Raw genomic sequence first — 11,305 nt, 5'->3', positions numbered from 1 at the left:
AGTGAAGCTGGAAAGAGCTGGTTGCTAGGCCAAATTTACATTCTCAAGCCAGAAAGATACAGTATTTTTCAATTACACTGTTTACACATATACCACACTTCAACATCATATGTCATGACCTCAAGGCATATGGGGTCTGCTGTGCACCTATCTCTCAAATAAACAGCAGACACCAGAGAATACTTGTGAACCAGAGGCTTCCTGTAGTGCATGAAGTACCACATAACGAATAATTTTTGCCATATCCTCAAAACATTTGGAGGACAGGTCTAGTATGTTTGTGTTCCTGTGTGGTTCCACCTGTATAAACTGGTGAACATCCATAAACATGTAAATTCACAGTTTCCTGGCCTGTTCACACCATAGATACCCACAACATTTGCTCCAAGTAAAGGGCCACAGTAACTGTATTAGAGGAACAGGAAGAGAGCATCCCATATAGGATCTGAGGCTTGGGGAAGGACTTACTCTTTGGAGAAATGCATTTTCCCTTGGTAGAAACACAAATTGCACATTTGATTTTTATTTAAGCATGCAGAATTATACACAAAGTTACAGTTCGCATGCATAGATTTTACAGTAGTACTTCTGGTATTGTTAGATATCCCAAAATAGTTACAAATTCAGTCTATGCATAGGAATAATTGCACAGAATTATGATTTCACGTTTTCAATTGTGACCTAAGCCAAATTGAATCATTAATAGAGATTACTATCCAAGCAACAGGATGATGAAAATAATTTAGCAATGTAGTTACATTTAAATTATTTTTATTTTGCTTTAAATGGTAATTAAATTGGCTTTTTCGTGTTCTTTATTTACATATTCCGTTCTTTTTTTCTCGCAGATCTAAATTGGTGCATCCAGGTTGGCTGAATGTGAAGGTTTTTTTTCATACAATATATTTTTGCATTATTTTTGAATTATCATTACCATGTAAATATGCAAATCTTATTAACTATGTATTTTTCAGGTTTAGATTGACCACAGCTAATGTAACCTTGCATTTTAAAATGGCTAAGTTGGATGCTATCTTGCTTCATAACCCATGAATTCTATTTCTAGGTGAAGCTGAACTCCAAATTAAAAAACGTGATGTTCCTTTGCTTTCTTTCTCATGTGACAAGTATTCTTTGCTGTGATTATCAAGGAATGTTAAAATTGGTTGCAACAGTACATCTGCAGGGTACACGCTGGTTCAACATATCTTGTTTTATTACAGATAAAGCCCCCGACCCTCCCTTTGATAAAACATGATCATGACTTAAGAAATTTGTATTATCATCAATTCCTTCCAAAAAATCCCCTTCATTGATATCCTCAGAGACATCCCCATAAACAAAATGCTCATCAAATAATACCAAATCAGCGTTAATACTTCCTGGCAGTTCCCATCCCCCACCCTTATCATAAAACTTCCAATTGGTCACAGGCATCCGCTCCGAATGCCTGCCATACCCCAAAAATCTGCACCTGATCAGCCTTGTGTGCCTGCTTTTTTACCCAAAGCCACAAAATGCTCCGCATTCACAAAACTGGAAAAAACAGTCTTTGGCTGAGAAGATGTTGATGGTGAAACCTTCCAGCCGCTCTTGCTTTATTGTGAAGGATACTGAGAAGCGAATGAGCTCAAAATTGTATCTTTTTACTGCAACCTGATTGGATAGTTTTGTGAGAACTACGTGTAGGTGTAACACACTTTAGAACTGTGCAATTTAAGCTAGTGCAGAGTAGACTGTATTTCGGGACAAGCAAAGAGAGTTGCTTGTATGTAGTTTGGAGCAGCAAAACTGATTTTCTAAACCCCTTTCTTTGAGGAAACTCCTGCTAATTAGTCTTCTTTTTTTATAACTCAGCTTGATTTGAACTTCATATTGATTGATGCATCCATGTACCGCCTCTTGATTGATACTAACTTGAAGTTTTGCCTTCTGCAAACCTTTTAACCTGTAAAAAAACCTTCATGGTTTGAAACTTCAATTTTCAAGACCCATGCACACTCTAAGTAGTAAACAAAACTGTCAATGTAGACATTATAGTACAATAGTAGACAAAGCGTTAGATTGCAAATAAGTAATCAATATTCTTGGAATCAGTCTTGAGAAAGGGTGTTTTTTAATCTTCAAGGAAACCAGCCGGCTGGTTTCCTTGCATGGGTCTTGAAAAGTACTGTATACAGTGTCTTTCTTGACTGACACTACATTGAGGGGTTATAGGGCTTATCCCCTCACCCAATGTTGCACCTCATATTCACCATAAAACTACGAAATAATATTGTGTCAATACCCAGCTGTGCGCCCTTTTCTATAACCTACTAAAAACCCTTTCACAGACCCTAATGGTTTGAAACTTCACCTTTTTCTGTCTTCACTGTGGACCCTAATGCACTGTATGTTATTTAAATTTACTGAATTGTTGACCGGCCTCAGTTGCAAATTTTGATTAATCAGATAGAGCTTTATAGACCCCATATTAGCACTAAGAAAAGTGCCAACATAAGTATACTCCTTGCATATTGACTACTATTGTTCAAAACTCCTTGGATTTAGTTATTGATTTTGCCTTCTCTATCACTGCTGTCAGAAAGAACTGTTAAGTTAGGGCCATTTCAATTAAAAAATCAATCCTTTTTTTACCCCGAATACCTTTCATCCTGATTTAAAAACAATTGTAGAGTCATGTTTCTGTTGAAAATGCTTGCTTGTAGCAGCATGTATTATTTCAAAAATACAAAACTTGCTCTTGCACATTATTCTCAGCTCAACCACTCACTGTTACATTACTTCCAGCATGCACATATTTACATAGTTGTAATTTCCTCTAAAATAAGTTATATCCTCCCTCCTGGCTGTTTATATCAACCACTGGATCATTTTGAGATCCTTACCTGGACTTTAAGCATTATATCCTTTTGCATATGTTGTAGCTTCAAAATGGCCCAATACTCTGTATGAGGTGCTGAAAATGCTATGGGCCTGATTACGACTTTGGCAGTGTGGCATTGGCCGCCACGTCAGTGCCGAACTGCCACACCACCAAAGCCGCACTGACACCACCCACCAGAATAGGAGTTTTCTCCTAGTCTGGCGGGCGGTGCTTTAGCGCTCCCTGGCAGTGAGCCTTTGAAAGGCAACACAATGGGAACGCCAAAGCAAGTTACTGCACAACAACTACCCCCTGCATGCATCCCTGTTGCTCTGAGGCACCAATGGGCCCTGTAGGTCTCCCTTAGTTTCCTCACCGCCATGAAAACTATGGCGGCGAGGAAACTTGTAATATGCTTGGTGGTGCCACAGCGGCACAACCAGCCTATTGTGGGCCTCAGACTGACCACCAGGGATCTGCGATCCCTGGTGGTAGCAGTTGTCCCATGGTGGTCCGACTGGCCAACTAGTAATAGGGGGGCCGGACCTCCAGTGCCTGCACCACCACCGTAGTCATAATCAGGCCCTTTGTATGTTAACCCCAATCCTATGGGTCACAGCCGTCAGATTAAATTCTAAACATTTGTTGGGTCATACAATACATTTAGTTCAACATCTTTCTTCTATTTTATGGTTGCTAGACTTTCATCTCTTGCCCAATTGTTCCCTCCGAATTTCCTGAAATTAGGTTTATCATCCCACTCTCCCCCTCACTGAGCCCTTTGACTACCAATTGTGGAGCACCAGCAATAAGCAATGCGGAGTTCCCTAGGTCCTAATTCCCTTCTGAAATTTTCAGTGGTTAAATAAAATCATGTTTAAAATATATCAAGGTCTTCGGCCACTTTCTCTATGCTTTCACATTTCTAATAACATTTGTCCAAAATGGACATTGTTATTGAGGTGGTTAAAGTAAGATTATTGAAACCAAATAAAAAACAAACAAAAGTCAAAACGTGAATAGAGTGCATATGTTTACATTAGTGATGTATGCAGAGTTAAGCATTAGCGATGTTAACTGTATTGTAGATATATGTGATTATGTCCACGAATACTAAGTCATGCTCTCTAGATTCAGTAATGTACTTGGTTCAATAAAAATCTATACATTTCCAAGATAAGACAGGTGTGTGCCTTCTCCAAATGGTCTTATGGCTAGTAGGTTCTCCAGTTCAAAAACACAGAATCAAAGGCTTGGTCTAGATGGTCATGGTGGCATCTTCTGCAGACTTTCCATTGAGGATGACTTTTATATTTTGCGTATTGTCATTGGTCTCCTGGTCATCAACCTCAGAGAACTCGAGCTCGTCGTACCTCTTCCTGTAGAAGACTCTGGAGAGCATGGTGATCAGAAACATCTCCATAATAAGGAGCTGCTGGTTCATGTCTGTAAATAAATGTTGAGAACTTTATCAGCAATCATTAACCAGGTGTCAGACTGGTAGTACTTGCAGAGTGTACAATCAAAGAATGTTCCGCCTCTTCCCTTATGTTAATTAATCTGAAAATACAATAAAAACAAGCATTTCCCTTAATCAGAGACGATCCTACTGAGTCCTCTATCCATTACTATGTGCCGGGTTTAGAGTACAAATATCAAGTGTGAAAAAGCAAGTCATAATAATGTTATCATCTGCACACATTAGCAGTTTAAATGCAACTTTATCGAAGACCATTTCTCAAGCATGTACAACAAGAAAAAGTTATTTTCTAGTAATCATAGTTATGGGCATCACAGGCTCTTCATAAACAATTTTGGAATCCCCGAAAACCTTTTTATAGAGAGAAAACGTTCATGTAGATTGAAGAAATAGTCTACATCAGGCAACATTAGCTAAATACACCTGATTAGTTATTTTAGAAACAAATCTAATACAATGACCAATTTGTAAGGACACATAAAACAAATCTTATCTAGTGTATCACATTTTAAATGAAAAATGAAGTCAAATGCAGACAATGAGACAAGATAAGCAGCTATGAAGAGTCACAGCTTCTTTAATGGGGTCTGCACGCCCACCTACTATATCCACTGATCCACACTGAATTGCACAAATTGCAGTAGGAACTTCATCTGGAGTGAGCTTCAGTGGGGTGCCAGATTTCAACAGCATGAACAAAAAATGAGCTGTATGTGAACAGTGAGATGTGCAAGAATGCAAAGGTGTATGAAAGCGAATGTGACTTGGTGAATGAGACCTGCGAGGGGGTATCCAACTTCTTCAACAGTCTGTCTTTCGTGGGCAATATTTTTGAGGTAGAATTATATGACTTCCTGTGTTTAAAACCTTCCTGTGATCACCTAGTCTGCTGATTTATTGCTCTCCATACTCAGAAAATCTTCTTTCTTGATGATGCAATGAGGCATCCTCTAAGCAGTCTAACTAAGTGGCATTTGTGGCCCATGTTGCATCTGATGATGAGTGCTGTTACTCTATCATTGATGGTTTCAATTTCGATCAAGGCTATGGTGTAGAAGGTGGCCTTGACTATGGTTTTCTGGAGAACAAAGGTTCCAGCACCACAAGTAAAAATTGACTTGACTGAATTCTTTTGTTTGCTATGCTAATTACTAAATGGCTGAGTTAACATTTGATTGTAGAGACCCTAAGGATACACTTAGCTGCGCCTATGAAAATAATGTTAGTGACCTTTTAGCTGATCTTTGTCTTTAGTGCTGCAAGTTTTTCTGTTTTTTTCAAGTATTTAGATTTTTTTGTGTTTCTTTAGCATTTGAGATCCTCATCAAATTAATGAAGAAAATACCGTCAGGTGTTATACATGAGTTGCTGTAACCTCTGTTAAGAATGGTTGCCTATAAATGACCCTAAGGAAGACCCAGCACATTTAGCTTTGAGTCAGAATACATTGATGGCATTTGAAGGGATGAACTGCATATCAATATAAAAGCAGACTGCAACTGTCAAGTTTAGGTGAAATATGTAAATGAGCAGAGCCACCCTAGATTCAGGAAAGCCTTAGATTGTTAGAGATAGAAAATCGCCTCTCTAAGAAATATAATTAAGCATGTATTACTCTTAAATATGCATAAATAGTGACAATCATTTTGTGTTTTATTTTGTTTTGGGTAGGGGTAGCTTAGCTGTAAAAATAGATTCATTGTAATCTATCCATATTGAAAAAGTGTAAAAGGAGGGTGTGGATTAGTTTGGCAATGAGAGAAACAAACTTAATGCAGAAGAGGTTTTTCCGAGTAAAGTGCACATGCATGTAAGAAAAGATTTGTTGCATGTCCCTAAGGGTGTCTTGGTGGAAAAAGTGGTTTTTGCTCAAGGAATAGGTGTAGGATTTCCAGAAGAAAATTTAAAGTCAGTTACATTTATAATTGTCATCTGTTGTTGCTATCCTCATGAAAATACTTTTATTATCAATCCTATGCTTAAGTTGTATGAGAGGACTAGAAATTTACACACAATTGCTGCTGATTGACTTGTTTTGTTTATGGGCTCCTTTGAAGTACTTTAAACTTGACTTCTAGAGACTGGGGGACGTGCTGCCCATACTCCAAACAATTGTATGTATACTAAATCACTTTGAACTACCAAGATCTGTGGTTGGTTTTTTATTTCTTGCAGAAAAGTGCTTCCACAACCTTGGTGGAGAATATGGGCATAGCCAAAGCTGACACTGTGACAGAACAAGTTTTGTGGTAAGGAAACAGAGATTGCCTCTTAGATTCAGTGGTGAACCACCAAAAGGAAAACATTTTCCTAATACGGCCTCTGTGGTAGGCACCTCACCTCCGTTACAGGTTAGTGCCGCCCTGCTATGCCTTTGAAGATCATTTAGGTGTGACCTAAAATATGTCGGGATGACAACAAGGAAAATCAAAATACGCATCAGTGAAGATAGAAGCACTATAAGATGCAGAAGGATTACAACCAAACTCACTGCCCACGTTCTTGAGATGCAACATAATGACACTGACATATCATGGTCGATCACAGAGAAACTAACCCTACAGACTGGGATCAGTAAAATACTGCTTACCAAAGAACGTTGGATTTACAGATTGCAGACACATATGAGAGGGCTAAATGATGATATCCCATGGAATCAGCTGAACAATTTATCCTGATGTGCAGGATCACCACCCAATGTTGGACTGACATGATGCCCTTAGAACATGATAGGTGAAGAAACTATTCCCAGTCCACGAATGAATGGACAATGAGATTTGTATAATATATATATATATATATATATATATATATATATATATATATATATATATATATATATATATATATATCCCGCTCCAAGTTGCATCAAATGCGGGGCACTCAACGTACGGGTGCCGGTTTTGAGGTGATGTGCTGCAAAAATATTCACGCTCCCAATTCCTATCACATCCGCAAAAATGAAAAACGGCACTCGCAGGGCTTTGTTATAGCAGCAGTTTAATCTTCAATGAACAGAAGCATTTTGGAGAAATTCCTTCGTCAGTGTTGTTTACAAAATGCATTGGCGGGGACCGTATTTAAAGCATCATGCATAATTTCATGGCAACAAACAAGGGCTAGAGCGATGTCGCTGTACAGCGCGCCATCTTGGACGAGTAAATCTCTTATTGTTTATGTCAAACAAATACTTGTAACAAATTGCACGTCATGGAATATATTTATAAAAACCTGACATTGAGTATTTCAAATTGTAGCATTGTACAAGTGGTCTGACTACAAATAAATCTTGCCGTGGATCGGCAATCGCAACCTATTAAGCCGGTTGCAGGCATGGTCCCTATGCTCCATGTAATAATGCTGTGTATCGGCCCATAATTCATTGTTCAAGAGAAAGAGAAATAATGATAATAATAAGGAGGATAAAAACTTCCTCATTAAAATCCTTCTATATCAATAAAAGCAACAACCAACAATAGCAGTATCTTAGTTAATTTCTCAAATGTACTGTCAATTCTTCTCCACTATTCAATCAATTGGGGGATTTTGTCTGTAAGTCTATGATATATCGAGACTCTAACCTCCTCAATTTCAACACTCTATACCCTCCTCAGGCATTAAGGGGTTCACAATCGATGCTGAAATACTGTAACAGGTCCCTGTTACTGTTGTGTTTAATGACAAAATGGTGTGCCACTGGATAATTAAAATCCTTTTTCGTTATGGCACGCATGTGTGCCAACACTCTTAATTTCACACTGTGTATAGTGCTCCCTTTGTATCTAAGTCCACGGGGCACTTTAGACAGTAGACAGAATGCGTAGTTTGGCACGTCATGAATTTTTGGATCTTTCTATCTGATTTCGGACCCCTAATTCTGTATGTTAAAACCCTTTTGCTGAAGGCGCAAGCCTTGGACCTCCCCCAAGGATAAAATCCTTTCATGTTGTTAAGGGTTCCCTGTCTTGGCGGAATGCTCTCCAAATGACTATTTACCAGACTATCTTTCAAAGAGCGTGCCTTTCTGTATGTGATCAATGGTCCTGCTGGAATGTCGGCCCCAATGATAGTGTCAGTTTTTAACCAATGCCAGTTTTTTCTCATAATGTTCCTGAGTGTGTCAGCATCTTGCGAGTAGGTGGTAATCATTCTAAATTTCCCATTTTCCTCTCTAGATTTCTCTTGTTTTAACAGATCTTTTCTAGATTGTGTTTTCACTTTTCTGAGTGTACTTTCAAGGAGTCCTGCATCGTATCCCCTGGCTAGGAATCGATTAATACTCTCTTTGGCTGCTGACTCAAACTCACACTCCCTGGAGCAGTTCCGCTTTAGTCGTAAAAACTCCCCATAAGGGATGCTGTTTTTCAGTTTCTTGGGATGACTGCTTGACGCACGAAGCCTGCTATTTCCTGCAGTCGGCTTCCTGAACAAAGCAGAGGTGATTTTGCCGTCTATTATATCGACCCTCAGGTCTCAAAAAAGCGAGGATTGCATCACATGTGCATGAGTCTTCTCCGCACGTACACAGTTTGTGTTATCAAGCTCCAGCGTCAATCACGCAGAGCGTTGCCAAGTAACCGAAAACCCATCCCTCTGTCACCAGACGGGCCCCTTCCCTCGAGATTTGAGCGCCGCACACATGTTTGTTGGCGGAGCTTTTTTCCGGAAGCAAGTCAGCTTACGAGCACCAATCTGTAGATCGGTCTAGGCACAAACGAGTATTTAAAACTCATAGCACCTCTCAGACGCTCACTGGAAGCAGGGGACCAGAGGCAAATTCAGGTATACAGAAGGGATAAGACCTTTGACGAAGTAAGCCGTACCTAACAAAAATGCTGAGCACCCACTGCGTAATACTCTGCATTCCCCCCTCGCTCTACCTCGATAAGAGGAAACCAAGGGCCAGATGTAGGTAGGCTTTTACCGGTCGGTAACGGCCGAAATCGGCCGTTACCGACCGGTAAAAGCCTTTTCCTATGTAGGAGGCTTATTTACCGATTCGGTAAATTCCGAATCGGTAAATGTTGATTCGGTATTTACTGAATCGGTATTTACCGATTCGGTGAATACCGAATCAACATTTACGGCCACATGCATCATCCCGGCCGTTTGCGAATTCCAAATTGCGAAAAATAGGGAATCGCAATTTGGAATTCGCAAAATGGGATGCATGTATATTTTCGCATAATATTTGCGATTCGGTAAAAATCGCAATTTTTACCGAATCGCAAATATTATGCGAATTCTAATTTGCGATTTCGCATTTCTCATTGATTCCTATGGGCCAAAAGGCCCATAGGAATCAATGGGACTTGCGAATTCGCAAATTAGAATTCGCAAAATGTTAATGCATTCCATGGGTGCAGGGGGGGGTCTAAAGGACCCCCCCTGCACCCCTGAAATGTATTTTAAAGTGGATGTTTCACACACACATGTCCTAAGGACATGTGTGTCTGTAACATGACAGTGTTTAAAATGCTAATTTGAGCATTTTAATTATTTTTCGCAAATTACCACGAGGTTCACCCTCGTGGTAATTTGCACCCCCTAATTGCGAATTCCCAATTTTAAAAACAATCATGCATTGCTTTTAAGGAATCGCAAATTTGTGATTCCTTAGAAGCAATCGCATTTTTGGAAATCGCTAAAAATAGCGATTTTGCCAAAAATGATTGATGCATACTAAAAAGATATTTAGGAATCGCAAACGGCCGATTTTACCGAAGCGCACCGTTTGCGACTCCTAAATACCTTGATGCATGTGGCCGTTACTGATTCGGAATTTACCGAATCGGTAAATAAGATGTAGGAAGCACTTAACAGAGTGCTTCTGGCCTTTAAGAATTCGTTATTTACCACCAACTATTAGTTGTTGGTAAATAAGGAATTTCTTTGTAAATGCATAAATGTGCATTTACACCTGTGCCATGTGACAGACATACATGCCCTTAGGGCATGTATGTATGCCACATGTGAAAACCAACACTAATCAGGGGTGCAACAGGGTGTCAAAGTGACGCCCTGCCACCCTTGACTAATTCCCAATTTTAACGAATCAGTAATTACCGATTCGGTAATTGACATTCATTCCTATGGGCCTCCAGGCCCGTAGGAATCATTGGCAAATACTGAATCGGTAAATACCGATTTGGTAAATACCGAATCTTACCGATTCGGTATTTGTTAGCGAATTTTTATCTACATTTCAATTACCGACTCGAAAATACTGAATCAGTAATTGTAAATTACCTACATCTAGCCCCAATAGCGCTAATTGTAATAATTGACGGCACTCCCTTCTCCCTTTTTTCTGTGGCTCAATATCAAGAGTGTGACTACAAGGCCTCCTTGTCATGCCCCCGTGGGAACACATGTCCCATTTTAATTAGGTGTGTGGCCCCCTCACAACTTGTAAATATATTGTATAACAGACATTTTTCATTTTATATTCAAGCGTGATAGACTGATTGTTGTGTTAATGAGACATGACCCCTCTGTAGGTTGTAAAATGTGAAGATGATCGAGTGACTAGATGTGTATCGATGTGTGACTGTACTAACTATATATAAAGGCATACAACAGTACCAAAACAGCAGTGACTGGAAGTACGCATTGATGAATGTATGTACGTATATATGTATAATTGGGATCACCGAATAGGGCGGAATCCACTGCATACATGACTATGAGTTAAAATATTGAAGGTACTTTTTGGGATTGTACTGATATGGAACACAATTACAGGTCTCTACACACTGTATGGCGGCATCTGCACTTGCACTTAATAATATATACATTATACCTTTTTCTCATTATAGGTAATTCTTAAAAGCAGCAAGTGAACCCCGTTTTTTACAATTTGCATGCCAACTGTATGTTAACTAAAATAAGCACACTTTAGTCACGTCTTCGGGGGAGTGACCTTTTCGCTACCCACCCTGACGACAGCCCAGGACCTC

The 11,305-nt window shown here is 39.4% G+C and overlaps 1 protein-coding gene across 1 annotated transcript in view; it reads right to left on the bottom strand.

Moving 5' to 3' along the window:
• Nucleotides 1-507: 507 nt before the first annotated feature.
• Nucleotides 508-11,305, bottom strand: part of LOC147697825 (organic solute transporter subunit alpha-like) — an 876,545-nt gene continuing 865,747 nt past the window's right edge. The window contains exon 8 of the mRNA XM_086934511.1: nt 508-4,312. Within this exon, the coding sequence (XP_086790637.1) occupies nt 4,125-4,312 (188 nt within the window). The 3' untranslated portion in view covers nt 508-4,124. The remainder of the gene's footprint in view (nt 4,313-11,305) is intronic.

The sequence above is a fragment of the Lissotriton vulgaris genome, chromosome 8 (genome assembly GCF_964263255.1).
Source record: "Lissotriton vulgaris chromosome 8, aLisVul1.2, whole genome shotgun sequence".
Classification (NCBI taxonomy): Eukaryota; Metazoa; Chordata; class Amphibia; order Caudata; family Salamandridae; genus Lissotriton; species Lissotriton vulgaris.
Note: the sequence above shows the minus strand (reverse complement) of the source record. Positions and strands in the feature narration are given on the sequence as shown.